Source organism: Haemaphysalis longicornis, unplaced genomic scaffold (genome assembly GCF_048455015.1).
Source record: "Haemaphysalis longicornis isolate Haplotype H1 unplaced genomic scaffold, Haemaphysalis longicornis Haplotype H1 scaffold_9, whole genome shotgun sequence".
Classification (NCBI taxonomy): Eukaryota; Metazoa; Arthropoda; class Arachnida; order Ixodida; family Ixodidae; genus Haemaphysalis; species Haemaphysalis longicornis.
This window is the reverse complement of record NW_027526460.1, coordinates 11,837,159-11,854,995: the sequence shown is the minus strand read 5'-3', so window position 1 is coordinate 11,854,995 and position 17,837 is coordinate 11,837,159. Positions and strand designations below refer to the sequence as shown.

The window sequence follows — 17,837 nt, the reverse complement described above, 5'->3', positions numbered from 1 at the left end:
ATAACTTTGCAATCTTCACTATTTCAGCAGCCTTGCTAAAAATTTTATTCACTTCGAAGTACCTTGCATGATGTTTTTTTTTCTTCAAACTGCCGCCATTCTACTCCAGTGGTGAAAAATAAACTGATGTGGGAGGGAATGCAGCCAAAGCACAATTATGCAGCTGATAGCAGTGAGCACTTTGCTACCGCCAGATGAATGCGTGCAATCAGGAGACTCAACATAGCACAAAAAATGAACTTTATTGGCTATGTGGGAACCTCATTACAATAGCATTTACATTAAAGCCAAGGCAGAAGGGTTGAATTATTGTTTGCGTACTTTTGCATCACGACGACTGCCTTGTGTGAACTGATGACAACGTGCATCATAATGTGACTGATGCAAACGTGCAACAGAGACAGGAATGCCTAGAAACAAGAAGTGTTTTTGTCATTGTTGCCGGTTCCTCTACAGTCCCAGGCAAAACCTGTTTTGAGCACAACACCAGCAGCGGAAATGATCTTTAACAGCACTCCAATCAACGAAAGCCAGAATGGTACAATAAATTTCCACGCTCCTGGTGAATAAATAAGAGGGCCTATGCTGGTTGCTGAAAGAATGCACTCTCTCCCAACTACAATCCTTACTTGCCTACCGCATTCAAACAGTGGATATTTCAGTAGCACGTTTGCATGAAGAAAAACGGATAACGAGAGGTGCCAAGGCATGTTAGGGGCGACACTCTCACAAAGAGGACTTTCTTTAAAAAACACCCACCCAACAAACAATGTCTGCAATGACACAAAATACACAAGCGGGTAAGGGTGAAAAAGGCGAGAAGTTCCTTTTTGAGACATAACCATATTTACAAAAGAGAGAAGTGCGCCGTTCATTCCAGGTAAGAGCACAACAAAAGGCAGACACGTGGCTTTTAAATACAATCTGTCATACCTTGGGGCACCCGTACAAAGAAGTGTCGCGCCCCAGCCCCGCCGAACACAGTTTGTGCAACCTTGCGCAATCTTCAGCTACCACGCGCAGGGGGGGCTATCACACCCATCTTGTAACCCGTTCACTGCGCCTGCAAGTTCAGTCTTTGGTAGCCTGAGCAGCCCGGCCACGCCATCCTGTCCACAAGTGCGGCCTCTTCATTGTGCGAAGTTGCATCACGTACTTCTCCGTAGTATCAAAAAAAAGAAAAGAACCTTCTCCGAGCCCCCGCGTCTTGCCCGGTAGTGTACCAATGCTCCCCACATGGCTCAGTCCGATCACTTCATTTTCCCCCGTTCTTGAAAAAGAAAATCCGCACAAGCAGCAGACAGGTGAAGATGAACGCTAGTAACAGAGAGGCCTAATGATCTCGCTCGACAGAGCAGCGACAGAACACAAACGAAACATGGCAGCATCCTATCCTGGTCTGGCAGTGCTTGCCATAATTTCCATAGAACAGGCCGTTCACAGCACCCAACGAGCAGCGGGTGTCGCCGCGAATGTATGCAGCACAAAACTTCGCTCCGTGCCGCTTCAAGGTCACTCACAGAGTTGGAAAGGGGACGGGGGAAAGGCCAGCAGAACCAAGGGAAGCTCAAAAAAGGCTTCACGCACTCTTCAGCTGTTAATAAACTGCACAACAGCACGTCCAATGGGCCTGCCACAGATTACAAAACGATGCAGACGCTGTTTATTTCAAACACATCCTCGGCTATCCACAACTCGCCCCCAAAGCTGGTGGCGAACGTTGGCAAACGGCACAGCCGGACGCCGTCTCACGTACATGGCCGCCACGCGTTCTGCCCTCTGCGGCTGTTTCTCGCAGCAGCGGCCGGCTCTTGGGAGCACGGACGGACCAAGCCTCCAAGGGGGAAGGTAGGGGAGAGAGAGAGGCGAGTGTACCGAAGAAAGGGAGAGAGGAAGAGGGGAGGAGAGGGGGCAGCCTTGTTGTTAGGAGGCGTCGCTGCTGTTGACGACCAGGAGGGACCCCCCACTGCCCCGGCCGGGCGGAGGTCTGGACGCTGTGTCATCCGACGTGGAAGTGGTGGTGGTAGAGGCGGTTCCCAGGCAGCTGCCAGCCAATCTCTCGATGTCGTCCAGGCTCAGGCTGGCAGCACTCTGGGCAAAGTCCTGCACGCAGGTCAGGCATTACATTAACACGCACGTCTCTAACAATGTTTTGTTGCAAGCCTATGAAACTGGAGGTGCTTTGCAACAAACGGAACCAATTTTCTGCTGAGATTTCACGAGTACCAATTCAGCCCATCACAAATGTGATTTGCTATCATGCAGAAAACTACTGATCGAAACAGCATAAGTGTGGCCACAATGCACATTTTGCACATTTGGATGTTTTCTATACTGAATTCACCATTTTTGGGCTGTAACGTTCATTGCTCCACGAGCCAGTTCGCAGAACACGCACAGACTGACACTGACGAGTTCTCGTTAGCGTACTGTTGCCATAAGCACTGACTGCCTGCAGGCAGTGGGCACAGGCCAGAATCAGCAGACCCTTGGCCTGGTGCCAACACGCTTTTTACGATACAGGCATGAGTGAGGCAAGCTCCAAAGATGGGGGAAAAGCGCATGGCATTTGAGCGTGTGCGGTGACGCAGGAAGACGTTCATCAATTCCAAGCCATCCTGGTGGGCTTATCTAAGGCATTTTACAGCCGACAACATGACAAACACGATACGGCAATTATTGAGATATCAAGAATGCCCATTCAACGATAAAGTTGGATGTCAAGCTTGTTGTTTCACAGAACTGAAACCGAAACTTGTTGGAATGCTAATCTTGGGCATTGTCCAATCACGTAACACCTTTACCTGACATCACTGAGGTTAGTTGGCGCAGCCGCCACAAACCGCGCATGGTAGTTTTTCTTCTTTCAGGCTTTATAAAATAAATATCGCCTTATCACCCCGATAAACGATGAAAAGTGTGTTCATTTGAGCCAGTCTACGCAGTCCAAGCAAAAACGGGAGCTTGACAAATTCCCTTCAGTGTCCCTTTAAAGGGACACTGAAGTGATTTTTACATGTAAACAGTGCGGGGATTAGCAGCACAAATTGCAGTCTGGAGTGTCTAGGCCATGTTTCGACCACTCTCGCTGCGTTTACGCGACTTTTCTCAGTAAAAAAATCAAACTGAAAAGGCTGTCTTCCTCTCTGCATCCTTCTTGCCGATTTCCTACGCAGCTTCGTATGACGTCAAAACAAGACAGTTTGGCCTGACTGCGCCACGACTCGTTTTTGTCTGGTAGAATGTGCCATTAGTTTGTTAGTTTGTAGACTGTATCAAGCTCCAATTCCAAGTCGCTCCACACAAGCTCACAGGCGACGCTTCGCTGACTGGTACGCTAGTAGGAAAATCTAAGGCCAATTCAAGGTGGGAGAATAGTCAGCAATGGTAATATAGGTACTAAGAAATTAAAATCAACTGAAACTTTTATCACACAGTGTAAAGCGCTAACCACATGGAGCAATTTTGCAAGTGATTGGAAAGAGATGAGACTAGCGACGAACTACTTTTCGCCGCAGACCAAATCACTCATCGGATCGCTTGGTTCTGGGTCGCCAGAAAAATCGCTCACCTCCCGGAAGTGGCCTCAGCGACTAGCCAATAGGAGAGCCGTAAGGGGCGCAACTTCCGGCTTAGGGAGAGCATGAGGGGAAAGGGTGAGCGGTGGCAGAGTACATCCTAGAAAAGTACAACCCTTTGCTTACTGAAATACTTGTATTTCCCGTTTTTGTGACAAATGCACACACAAAAAATCCCTGCGGCCGTGTGTACTTCAATAATCGTATTGGGCGCTGTGCGGCAATATTGGGATCGCGTTTCGAAGTCGCTCGTGTGATCGCTCTCATGTGGTTGCCTCAGGGAGCGATTGGGATGAGCGATTGTGGATCCCCGTCGCATTGCTTGTCGCGTCGCTCGCAAAAATTGCTCCATGTGGTTAGCGCTTAAAACCAAGGTGCGGGAAGCACATTTTTGTCCTGGATGAACTAGCAAAGGACACATCTGCGAACGCTTTTCCGCCTAAGGAATGCAGCCGGTAGAGATGAGGTATTTGTGGAAATTTGGGGACACTTACTGCACGAGCGCTATTCAAAAAATAGTCATCTAAGTTGCTTGGAATGCTAGAACTAAATAAAAATGCAAACAGGTTATAGATTATATACTTTATATTTGCACTCCTGGCAGCGCTGGCTTATGGCCGAGTGGTCTGGAGCGCTAGGTATATTGTTCTGCAGTTTACGAGTTCGAATCCTCTATAGCGCTTTTTTTTTCTTCTTTTCTTTTAAGTTTATTTATTTGTTTTGGGGCGATGTTTTCTATACTGAATTCACCATTTTTATTCAGTATAGAAAACATGGTGAATTCTATACTTAATTCACCGTTTATGGCTCCACAAGCGAATTCGCAGGATGCGTGCAGACTAGTTCTCGTTGGCATAGTCAGAAGTGAGACAGCTGAATCAAGTTTGGGAGCAGTTTTTGGAGCAGCGAAATCTCAATTTCGAAGCAGAAGAACCTTGGTTTGGAGCAGAACGACATTTATTATGTCAACTTTTGGCAAATTGGGGGGGGGAGAGCACTTTAACACTGAAATATTACTTAACACTGAAATATTAATAAACCTTTTCTACCAGAGTATCACGAGGTACCAAATGCACTACCTTTATACAAACCATTTTTCAATTCTTTGGCTTTGTGTATAGATAGCATAAAGGTCCGTTGAAAAACATCGAATTGAAAAACTAAGCAATCGTAAGGCATTTTTATTATCATGGGAATGCCGAAATTATTATTTTTGTAATCCCAGATTCGGCTTTAAGCACAAGTGTAGAGCCACGGCAAAAGTTGCGCAAAGCAAGGCGACAGTCGTCGCACCCCACCAGCTTTCCCATTTCAAACACTAAGGTGCACGTTCACTACGATCGACCGTAATTTGAGTAACGTTGATATGTTCAGCCATCTCCCTTTTGGCATTAAATTTCACTTCAGATAGATGAACCATTATTACTAGCATGCAATAATAGCCTGTCCCGCTATCGGACACTGCTGGAACATTTTGCAGCGATGTAGCCTGCGCCGCCCCTTTTGAAGTGTTGACCGCCCCATTCCCGCCGCTCGCAAGCTCGCTGTCAAAGGCAGCAATAACTCCGCAAGTTTATAACAACGCAATGAGTCCGAAATTTCACTTCAAGCGCACACCACGCCTCACACGAAACGCGGCAAATTTGCGGGCACGCGCTGTTTTTTAAATGCAGAGCATTTCAGTAACTCACGATGTCACCCGCGTTGGCGTCCGTAGTCCGCGTCCGCATCGCTCCCCCTACACTATATAAAAAAATAATACTTGCCGGCGCCAGGTTTCGATCCTACGACTCTGCGGGCGGAACGCAAGGTGCACGGTACTCTACCAACTGAGCCACAAAGCCGACACAGAACGGAAGGTTACGAACGTGCCTTATATCCTTGACTCATTCAACCGTCGGCCAGAGGTGCGCCCTCTCCCCCGCGTCCTCCTCGCCTTCTCTCCGCTCGCAACGCCCTCTCTCGCCGCGTTCGGTTCGGGCGCACAACAGGTGGGGACGTGCGCAACACCCTCTCTCGCCGCGTTAGGTTCGCGCGCAAGAACAGGTGGGGCGCTCGCATCGCGCTCTCTCGCCGCGGTCGGTTCGCGCTTAAACCACATATGTCGTTCGCGTGCGCTGTGGTCGCTAACATCTGTGGCGTGATCGTGACGTCAGCATCACGCGTTCGCGTGGTGGCGATTTCGGCGCTATAACACTCTCTCGCGAGGGGCATTGGATTGGATTCGATTGGATTGGATTTGGATTGGATTAAAGTGGATTGTGTTGGATTGTGTTGCGTCATAGCCGCGGCAGGGGGTTCACGGCACGTTTCACCATCGACTTCATCGACAATGTCTACGCTGGAAGACAACAATTACAACAACAACCAATACGTAATTCATACGACTTGCAGGCGCACCCCCCCGCAGAAATGCTCTGCATTTAATCGTGCCCCTCGCGAGGGGGATGTTTTTTTATGAACTCCACCTTTCGAGTGGCGCAACTTCCCGTAACAGATCAAACAACTAAATGTAAACCTAGCCACCCCCATAACCAAAAGCACAGTAGAAATCTGCGAAGAGCGGTCTGCCTGAACTAGAGTGAACTAGCCTGAACTACGAGCAACTGCTTCGCCCGCAGGCCATGTTTTCCGATCTTCACCATACCAAGATGGCGGCGCCCCGCATACGTACGTAATGTCGTTCCGCAGATATAGTGCTCAGAAAATTGCCGTTTTGTCATTAACTTGAACAAGTTTTGTCGCCTCAGTAAACATTAGTATTGTTATACAGGACTTTGCAATGATTTTCGATGGGAAAGCTTTAAAAACATACAGAATATAACACGTGCAACCCGACATTGTGACTTCCGAAAAAACTACTTCAGGGACCATTTTATGCGGGTTTGTTATTGAATGATCAATCAATTAATTTTTACAAACAGCATCAGCTTGGGGGTGCTGGAAAATTATGCAGTCAGTAAGCATTTTTCCCCACTGAAACTGATGGGAGCGTTAAATCATTGGCTCTCAGACTGTTTTGGAGCAGTTTGGTGCAATTTTACCAATTTTCAAGCTTTTAGAGCAGCCTGGTGCAGGAAAACCAATTTGTATCAAATCTGCGCAATATGCGCAGCTGTCTCACCCCTGCATAGTGTTGCCATAAACACCGACTGCTTGCGGGCGCGACCCCAATCAAGAGACCCTTGGCCTGGTTTGAACCCACTTCTTATGATACAGGCACAACCCAGGCAAACTCCAAAGGTGCGGGAAAGGCGCACCGCATTTGAGAGTCTCTGGTGACGCGGAGAGTGTTCATCCACTGTGTACGCCTCGGCTAGTGATTGTTACAGTTCCAAGCCGTGTTTGGTAGGCTTATCGGATATTTTTCAGTTGACAACATAGCACAAGTGCAGTATGTTGATTACTGAGATATAAAGAATGCACATTCAACGACAACATCGGATGCCAAACAGAAACTTGTTTGAATGTTAATTTTGGACTTCGTCCAATCACCTAGCACCTCTTACTGACGTCACTGCTGTTAGTGGGTGCGGCCGCTGCAAACCACACATGGTAGTGTTTCTTCTTTAAGGCTTTATAAAATAAATACGGCCTTATCGCCCGGATAAACAATGAAAAGTGTGTTTACTTGAGCCAGTCTACGCAATGCATGCAAAAACAGAATCATGACAAATTCCCTTCAGTGCCCCTTTCAAGCCCTCTGCTCATTGCTACAGACCTCGATGCTTTATAAAAGGCTTATTTTCATTCCCAATTGAAATTGAAATATTAATGGCATAAACAATAAAAATAAATGAGTGTAGTAAATTTTCAAAGTGGATGAGGTCAGAACGCCAACACTAAATATGTTGGTGGCCTGCTGGGGGATCCGGACCAACTGGCAAGGGACTGCTTCATTTTTACAGGCGTGCACATTGTGTTCATCATCATCATCATCATCATCCTATCTACGCCCACTGCAGGGCAAAGGCCTCTCCCATAGATCTCCAATTACCCCGGCCCATAGAGTTTCTTAGTAAGTATACTAGAGAGGAAACTGTGCCTTGTAAGCCATGTCGTGATGGGGGTTCATGGGAAGGCGCCTTATTTGGCTTGGGCTTGGCATGACAATTCGATTCTAAAGTGCTTTTTGGGATTTGCTTTCTTCACTATGAATTTACACGTTTACGATCTACAAGGAAGCCGAAATCCTCCTTGTTCTGTGGTAGCCGTGTTCGGTGAAACGGCAGGCAGTGCGTGATCGCACCTGACGTTGCTCATGCCGCTGTCGAAGGACGCGTGACTGAGCGGGTAATATGCCGCCGCAAACTTTGTCGCTGACGAAAAGAAGAAACAAAACGTACTTCGACGAAGACAAGATACGACCATGGGGATACGACAGATACCGGCGCTTGTATGCCTCCTATCTTGTCATCGTGCACGACTGTTTTACGCCACGTTTTCTTTTTCCTTGTTAAACTAGTTGGCGGTCGGTGCACCGGTTCACCACGAAGGCAACGTTTTAATACGGACGCTCGAAAAACTTTCCCAACTCTTCAAGAAACTTATTATTTGCAATATTGGTAAAATAATAAAATCAGAGTCTCTAATGAGTTCCCCCCCCCCCGCCCCAAAATATTAACCTTGTTCGAACTACAACCTCAGCCTGCGGAATAGCAGGCACGACCGTTTCGGCAAAAATACGATACGCTTTACTTCCGTTTTCCTTAGTTTTAAAACAGCCTGTTTTTATTTTCCACTTACATAATTGCGCACTATTCTTCCCGTTTTTGTGGCACTTTGTTTAAACTTATGGTCACTAACGCGTTTCAATCCAAGCCAATGATGAAACTAAGGCGAGCGCGATGTATAATGGCGGTCCATGACAACACAGACGGCCTTGATGTGAGCCGCATAGACGCTAGTGCCAGATTCCTCTCTAGTGTATACTGTAAGAAACTCTATGCCCCGGCCCTGTGCTAACTGCGACCAATTTATCCCCGCAAACTTCTTGATCTCATCTGCCCATCTAACTTTCTGCCGCCCCCTGCAATGCTTGTCTTCTCTAGGGATCCACTCTGTTACCCTTAATGACCAACGAATATCTTGCCTTCGCATTACATGCCCTGCCCACGTCCATTTCTTCTTAATTTCTACTAGCATGTCCTTAACACGCGTTTGTTCCCTGACCCACTTCGCTCTTTTCTTGTTCCTTGATGTTACACCTATCATTTTACGCTCCACTGCCCTCTGAGTCGTTCTCAATTTAAGTTGAACCCTCTTAGTGAGCCTCCAAGTTTCTGCCCCGTAGGTGAGCACCGGTAAGATGCAGCTGTTATACACTTTCTTCTTGAGGGACAATGGTAGGCTGCCATTCACTATCTGAGAATGCCTGCCGAATGCACTCCACCTCGTTCTGATCCTTCTAATTATCTCTGCCTCATGGTTGGGATATGGGGTCACTACTTGGCCTAAGTAGATATATTCACTTACCACTTCCACTGCATCGCCCCCCCATCTCAAAACGCTGTGCTCTCCTAAGGTTATAGAGTGTTACTTTAGTATTCTGCATATTAATTTTCAGGCCTACGGTTCAACTCTGCTAGTCCAGTGAAGCAAGCATGCTTTGAAATTCGTCCCCCAAGTTACTTGGCAAAGCAACGTCATCATCAAATCTGAGGTTACTTGACGTGTCTGAATTCATTTGAAGCTTGACGTGTGTAAACTCATTTGCACCTCACTGCACCAGATCCCTGGTCAATTGATTAGAGTTAACACTCTGAAGCCACACCTGGGCTACGAGGCATGCCGCAGTGGAGGGCTCTAGATTAATTTTAACGCCTTAAGCACTGAGCCATCGCGGCAGGCTGTAGCACATCCTTCTCAACCAGTATCTAAATGCATGCAAAACTGCTAAACACCTTGAATAAGTTGTTGCCAAAAAACACCCTCTAAAACACTAATTTTTACCACCTCAGCATGTACAAAAATCATGCACCACCAACGTAAAATGGTTTTTCTTTGCCACATGACTTCATTTAGGTACAGGGTGGATTAGAAGAAATACAAGCAATGGAGCGCACAGCCTCCAACGTATGCCGTACTATCTGGCTGCAAAGTCAGTAAGCTGCGCGCCTGCGCACTCTTTGAGAGCGTTTGAGAGTGTGGCCTACATATATGGGAAATGCTTGATCAAGAAGCGACGCCGGTCATTTATTTTGAGGCACCTTTTGACGTGTGTCGCCACTGAGCAGGATGATCGTTCAAAGGGCATCATGCTAGCTGCAATCAGCCTGCTGCACGCTTGGCTCCCGAATGTACTAGATAACAAAATGCTGAGCGGTGACAGAGTACACAAAAGCACCTGAAAATAAATGACCGGCATCGCTTCTTCATCAAGCATTTCCCTAACAGTAGGCCACACTCAGTGATGTGATTGGGGCGAGTAATTTTGGAGCAGCTTTTTGGAGCAGCCATTATTATTTGAGAAATATTGCTAGATGGGAGGAAAACAACCGAGAGGAGCCCCAAAAGCAGCATCCTGGGCACACGGAAATGTTTAAACAAGTAAAGTGCCAATGGTGCAGAAGAGTTTCTGCTGCACAGATGTCTTTTAACAGTGGTTATGAAATGCTTTAGGACAGCACCGAAAGAGTTCGTTTGAGTGTATACAGTCACTACATGAGCCAACAGATCACGAAGAAACTTGACTTCTTATTTTAAAAAAGACTATCGGGGTAGCATTTGATTCGGTAGGATACAGAACTTTTCATAAAACCATAATGAACAAAACACAGTCACATAATGTGGACAGTTTGATGTACATGAAAACAGAACATTTCGAAGCTAGAAACGACTAGTCTACGCCCGTTACAAAGGACCCTCTTGATCCGGAAAAAACGTCCGTTGTAGCTGAAGTATGCAGTATCCGACCGGAAGAGAAGGGGTTGTATGAGATTGAAAGTGGGTACTTTGACTGGTATTGCATATACATACTATAGAAACTTTGTTCTTTCTTCACGCCTGCAGCACCTCTGCACAGTGTTCGCACAAGGGCAAAGAATCGCCTAAACACCATTTCCAAAGCTTAGCACCGGCACTTGGAAAAGGCCTAGTGCGTGCGGTCATGTGTGTGAAGACACATGATAAGATGAGCAAATAAAGCAAGAATACAACTAGGAGTAATTATTAACCAGGTACAAAAATCAGTCGTGGCCATCGCAATTAGCTAGGCTCTTAAATCCCTTCGCGACGTGGCAGAATTCCCTGAAACGGTTCGTCAAACAAATCGGATCGCTGCCTGACGTTTCCCCAAGGCATCTTCCGCATATTTTTATTTTAGTCTGTTCACTGAAACAGCTGATACGAAATAATCTGATAGACAGCTATGAAACCGAAAGTTCGACCAGTTGTACTGCACACGGCTACCGGCAGATTGCACACAATGTATGGGAACCAACCCCCTACTTGAGGCATTTCTTACCTTTTTCATCTAACACAGGGGTCTCAAAACACGCGGCCCGCGGGCCGCATGCCCTTCTATTGCGGCCCGCGGCCCTCTCACGAGTGTCTTGGTTCATTTGTTTTTCTTTTTTTAGCGAATGCGTGAGTGCGCGCCCTGCTTGTGTAGCCTAGGACGCAGATGGCTAGAGACTGCTTGAAAACGCGTTGATAGTCTTTCACGGCTTCGCGTTACCAGAGTGGAGACCCCTCTGTTCCGGAGGCAACTAAATTCGGGCGCAGTTAAGTCGGGTGCACAATGGTCGCAAGAAACTGCGACTTGTGGATCGAGCACTCTACAGTGCGCACAGGGCTGGGCGAACACAGGCTGCGGAGAAACTTCCCCCGGCGTTTTATGACCCTGCGAACGGGGCTTCACATCACCAATGAGACGATGACGCTTTGACCGGAGTTTTCCAGGCTTCCGCGAAAGCACGAAGGTTTCTGGGTGTTGTGTTGTTTGTGGATATTCGCTTTCCTGTTCGTCTTGGTTTCAAACACTTTTACTGCGCTGCAGCTGTGGCGAAAAGGGCGCAGCCACACGTCGGACCATAGGTTCAGGCTCCAAAAGGCACCCACGTGCGTTTAAGGGCGTGTCGCAGCGTTAATTATGGCCAGGGAGACAGCGACATCGCGTTGCTGAGGAAAATACTGCCGATTGCACTTCTACACTGTTCACTTCCAGACATCAAACGCCCCATATCTGTGCGCGTGCGTTAAATTGAGACGCCAAACCAAGCGCCTATCCTCCGACTCGCAAGCTGTTGACAGCACTGTGTATGGTAGCGGCGCCCTAAGTCAATCATGATAGAGCGCACTACATAATTGTGCTCCTACGTCCCTGTCGCCTCCGTAAATGTAACAGGTGTCTTTTTTACCTTTTTTGGACGATCTGCAAATAGCGAAGCTTTCTGCTGTGGAAGTCTAGCGAGCCACAGTGTCATTGGCCACGCAGTCTGCAAAACGCAAAGTGGAAGACGAGAAGAGGTGCTTTCAGGAGCGATCGAAACTTTCTTATTTCTTCACGGAATCAAGAGACAAGGTGTGGTGCTTAGTCTGCCACCAGACTGTGGCTGTGCCGAAAGAGTACAATGTTCGACGCCACTTCATGTCTTGCCATCACGAGAAGTATGGTGCTCTTACTGGCAATGTTCGCGAGCACACCGTGACTCAACTGAAGGCGGCGTTGGGAAAGCAGCAAAACCTGTTCAAAAAGGCGGCCAAAGCAAGAGACGAAACGGTAAGGGCAAGCTTCGTCATTTCTGAGCTTATTGCCAAATCATCCAAGCCTTTCACTGAAGGCCTGTTCGTTAAGCAGTGCCTGCTCGGAGTCGCTGATGCTACCTGTCCAAGCATGAAAAAGACATTCGAGAAAATAAGCCGCTCTCCAAACACAGTCGCCTAGAGAATTAACGAGATCAGTGGAGACATTGAAAAAGGATTAATCAACCGATGCCAGGAGTTTGAAGCATTCGCTACCGCAGTAGACGAAAGCACTTACATCACTGACAACGCATAATGTGCTATTTTTGTAAGGGGTGTAGACAAAAACCAGAACGTCATTGAGGATCTTAATCCCAATGAAGAGCACGAGATATTCTTTCTGTTCTCGAAAAAGTGGTCGAACACACTGGACTGCCGTGGGAAAAGCTGGTTTGTTTGGCTACAGACGGTGCGCAATCAATGGTGGGATGCAAGAGCGGGCTTGTTGGTCGATTGCGGACGAAACTCACTGTACTCGGAATCACCAATCAATTTACTGCTGTTCACTGCATTTTGCACCAAGAAGCACTGTGCGGCAAGTTTCTGCAAATGAAGAGTGTCATGGAAATTGTGCTCAGCGCAGTGAACTTCATCCTTTCAAGAGCTCTTAACCACCGCCAAATTGTATCTCTTCTAGAAGCGGTTGACAGCGAATATGGTGAAATTTTATGCCATACAGAGGTGCGATGGCTGAGTCGTGGAAGAGTGCTGAAACGATTTTTTAATCTCCGAGAGGAAATAGACGCCACCACGAAGAGCAAGAACAGGGCCATTGTTGAGCTGTCAGACGAAACGTGGCTTCACTCCCTTGCATTCCTCAGTGATATCACTGATCATTTGAGTTACCTCAATGTTAAACTTCAAGGAAACAACAAACTGATCACGAAAATGCATGACGACATTCAGATCTTTCAATCCAAATTGCAGCTTTGGGAGAGACAGATGAGAATTCAAAAGTTTGATCATTTTCTAACCCTGAAGTCGCTGGAGAACGTGGATAAACAATCCTGTGATAACTTCGCTGACCTCCTCCATGATATCCAGAGAGAATTCGAAGGACGTCTCCAAGACATCACCAGCCTCGCCGATGCATTCCGGATTTTTTCAGGGCCGTTTTCGGTGCCGGTGGATGATGCAGCGCCCGAGTTCCAGATGGAACTTCTTGAGCTGCAGGCTAACACTCCGTTGAAGCAGACATTTCAAGACGTGGCTGTACCAGACTTCAAGTTTCTTGACGATGCAAGTTTTCCGGAGCTTCGTCAACAGGCTGCAAGGATCATTGCCATGTTTGGAAGCACCTGCGAACACCTGTTTTCCTTGGTGAAGGTGAACAAGTCAGCTCTCCAGTCGAGGATGACTGATGAGCACCTGCGATCGACCACGGGGATCGTTTCGGTGCAAGAAGTTCATGCAGACATTTCTTCTCTAGTCGCAGCCAAACGCTGCCAGGCATCAAGCCAGCATGTTTAGAACAATAGCAGCTACATTGAGCTTCTCAAGGAATAAAGTTTTGTGACTTTCATAAATGATACTGGCAATATTTTGTCGTCAATTACTATCAATAACGCTTATTATAGTAAGATACACAGACGCAGCTGCCGTGAAGCCTTTTTTTTGTGAGGCACCCAATGCGGTCGCCACATGCTGAAGCATAATCGTGGAACAAATATTTGATATTTCAGAATCGGCGTCCACATTTTAGTCATTCTGGAAATTGGTATAGATATGTGTCTCGAATCCTGACGCCCAGTTCCATTCAGGAATGGCAGCGTTATCTGACATTTTGTTAACCATCCCCCTCCCCCTTCTCCCCCCTTCGTTTCAATTTTCTTCGCTCTCCCGGCCCTTGCGAGACTAAAATTCGTGACTGCGGCCCGCTCACTGATGTGAGTTTGAGACCCCTCATCTAACAGAACAGGAATGATGCATGTGTGGGAATAATGAAGACTGAGCTGATTCGACATGTTCAAGCTGGAGGAGTGTGTATTTATCCATCAAAGTAACGACATCGCGGGTCGGATCACTTGCGGCAGCCTGGTAGCTAGCACCCGAAAATGAGCACAAGAGGACTCCTCTTTTCTCAGCTGTGGGCTTAACTCTTTCGCTACCGCGCCTATTCAAAATCGATAAATTTGATCGATACTTCGGGAGCGCCTTTTCATAGCGTTCCCGGAGTTGCTTGAACAAGTAAAGCCGTTCGGAGTTAGATCAGAAAATAGCCGTTCAAAATAAGTTTTGTTTTCATTTTTGCAACGGAAATGTGATTTTTGACACGCTTTTGAATCACCTGGGTGTGGAAAAGGAGTGTGGTCATCGCGCGTCACTGCTACCAATGAAGAATGCGTGCCACTCGTAATTACTCTGCACCAGCATTTGTTTTTTGCTATCAGAGCGTGAATGGTGAACCAGCAAACAATTTTCAATCGTCAGGTTCGCACTCTGGCAGTAATAATCCCAGAAATCGTCTGAAAATGTCAAGCACTGCCTGATTGCAAAGCTACTTTATGATTTCAGACAGTTTTGTTGCCTTTGCGCACGTTGTTCTAAGTTCTGTGGTAGACCTACCCCAGGACCATTCGCGAACAGTTTACAACAGTTTCGGTTTCGTTTCTGCATCGCGAAATTCATATTTAGCGCTACTACGCAGTTACCCAACTTCAAGGCTACCTGCCATGGCACCTGGAGCATCCGCGACTAATCCTCGAACAAAGCACGCCACTCCTGTTTATGCATGTTTTTTTAAATGCAGAGCATTTCAGTAACTCACGATGTCACCCGAGTTGACGTCCGTAGTCCGCACGCTCACTGCGCATGCGCGTCGAGTCGAGGCGATAGCGAACACTCTCTCGCGAGGGGCATTGGATTGGATTCGATTGGATTGGCTTGGATTGGTTTGGATTAAAGTGGATTGTGTTGCGTCATAGCCGCGGCAGACGCACTGGGGCCGGCGCATGTGCAGTACTCTTTCTTCCGCGGTTTCCTCTCCTTCGGGCGCGCTGCGCATATAACCGGTGTGCCGTTCTCCGGCGAAGCAACATCCGCGCTTGGCTCAAACACCTAGAGTCCACGCCGCTTTACAAGTACGCCAACGTCGTCGACTGGGACCGGCTTACGCAGTCCCCTCAACGTATATAAGCGGCGGAGCGCGCGTTCGGAATTCAGTCAAGGGCGTCTTTGCTTGGCTTTCGCTTGACGTGACGCTTTGCTTGACTCGAGTAGATGCGACGCATTTACTCGAGTTCCCCCCGTGGGAAGATGCGGGCGGTTTCCGCATCGCGTGCTTGTCCCAAATATTGTGCTCACTGTAAATGCAAAGTCAGTCATTGACAAGATGTTTTTACGTTATGTGGGGGCAAATTCGTGCCTCTGATAATGTCAAATCACCAGATTTATTCCAGGGAACCACCCGAAATTGCACATTTTGAATTGGAGGTTGGGCTTCACCGCATGACACGAGCACCGTGCATGCTAACATTTTTTCTAGGGCATGTTTTTGAAATGTTTCCCTGCAAAATGTATATTCTCATTTTTTTCTACTACTGGTGGTTTGATATACACAACTCCTTTTTTATCATTTTTTCCGACAACTTGACAAAAATTCTGATTTTGATATTTTTTTCACAACTATGATATATAAAAACATTTTAAAAACTGGTGTTATTAGAAAGGCCGTTAAATAATCTGCATTTCGTGTTCTTGTAATTAGTGCCTAACCAATTTTTTTAGCAGGAAAAAAATATTTCTTGGACCCCTGAAAATTTGTCAATTTTCCGGCGGTAGCGAAAGAGTTAAGAAGCGCAGGCTCTGCAAAATGACGTCGAACGGCAGCCGCGACGGAAGGTAATCAGTGCATTTTATGTAAATGCTTCTAGCACCCAACCTAAATGTCTATTTCTCTCCGAGTTCCCAAGACGAAATTGCACGCTCCGTGTCACCTCCGACTTCTACTCTTGCTTTCCAATTTGCAGGGGACTAGGCTTGCCACAACGGCAACTCTCTGGCTTTCTTCGCGTGGTAAGACTCTTGTCTTCATAAAGCGTTCACCCAGCTTGTGAACGAGGGCCACCCTCTCATCATGGAGTAAGTGGGCCAACGGCTCACTTCTATGAAACAAAGAAAAAATCACTGGAACTTCGACCGCATTCTTCACGAAGAATAGCTTTGCAAAGAAAGTTTTGTCAAAAAATGCTTTCCTGAAGCGCTCCCAAAGATGCCCTCCTGAACGACATCTTGTCAGACAAGACCACTTTCTTCAAAGCTGGAAACTGTGCAATAAACCGGCCTACAAGCCAGTCCCAAAGTAAGCCATTTTGAACTTTTGTCCCCTTTTCCGCTAGCTACCCTTTCAATTCTCTCTCCATCTCAACCCCTCAGAGCTAGTCACGTGACAAGACCACTTTCTTCAAAGCTGGAAACTGTGCAATGAACCGGCCTACAAGCCAGTCCCAAAGTAAGCCATTTTGAACCTTTGTCCCCTTTTCCGCTAGCTACCCTTTCAATTCTCTCTCCATCTCAACCCCTCAGAGCTAGTCATGTGAACTCCTGCCAAGCTTTATTGCAAAGGAGATACCATAGATTTTCTCTTCTCCAACGCTTGTGGCATAAAGACGACTCTTCAGACAAGAGCGCACCACATCAAGGAAACCCGGCGAAACAAAGCTTCGGCGCAAGATTAGCACAGATTGCTTGAAATGTTGAAGGATGTAGCAGGATTTACCTTTCGGCGCAGCTATCACATCACTGCACACTCTCAAACGCTCTGAAAGAACTCCACATGCGCGCAGTTTACTGACAGTGCAGCCAGACTGTGCGGCATGCGTCGAAGGCTGTGTACCCCGTTGTTCGTATTTCTTCTAATCCCCCCCCCCGTACCAGTCTCCAGAACACCTGCTTTTGCACACTGGTGGCTTTCTCTCTGCTCACTTTTCTAATTGCAACAGTTTTTTGCATTCAATGCGGGAGTTTGTGCAGTTAATGGCTGTTGCCGCACCTAACTACACAAATTAAAAGAGGGTAGAGTGCTGAGGTCATGAGACGTGGAGAGGGGAGGGCAAAGCAATCAGTGTGCAGGGCCGCTGCCGCTGTAGTTATGCTTTTGAAGAAAATGAATTCTAATAAAACTGCACTGCAGGAATAAGAACATACTAAATCAGTCCGCAATAGCCATAGAAAGAAAAAACCTGAAGCCTGAGCAGTGAATGGCTAAACCGCAACTTCGAGGATTTGCATTTACATAACCCGGAGCGACAAAACAAAAATCGCAATCTGAACATCAAAAAGCACTACTGGCTGATAATGGTAATGTTCACAATAAAATAAAATCACCAACAGCAACAATGTACAGCAACCAACACAAAATCTAGACGTGCTATCAGATTTCAACATAACTTGTTTAGAGTAGACACAGACACCTCGATTTTGTTTTGCTTTGCACTGTGAGCCAGAGCTGCTTTCTACAAGGTTGGTAACAGAAGAAAATAGGTCATGAACCATACATCCATCCCTATTCATGGC

At 47.0% G+C, this 17,837-nt stretch overlaps 1 protein-coding gene across 1 annotated transcript in view; it reads right to left on the bottom strand.

The window, feature by feature from the left end:
- Positions 1-223: 223 nt before the first annotated feature.
- Positions 224-17,837, bottom strand: part of LOC144152568 (ubiquitin-like protein 4A-B) — a 30,284-nt gene continuing 12,670 nt past the window's right edge. Inside the window, exon 4 of the mRNA XM_077683875.1 lies at positions 224-2,103. Within this exon, the coding sequence (XP_077540001.1) occupies positions 1,924-2,103 (180 nt within the window). The 3' untranslated portion in view covers positions 224-1,923. The remainder of the gene's footprint in view (positions 2,104-17,837) is intronic.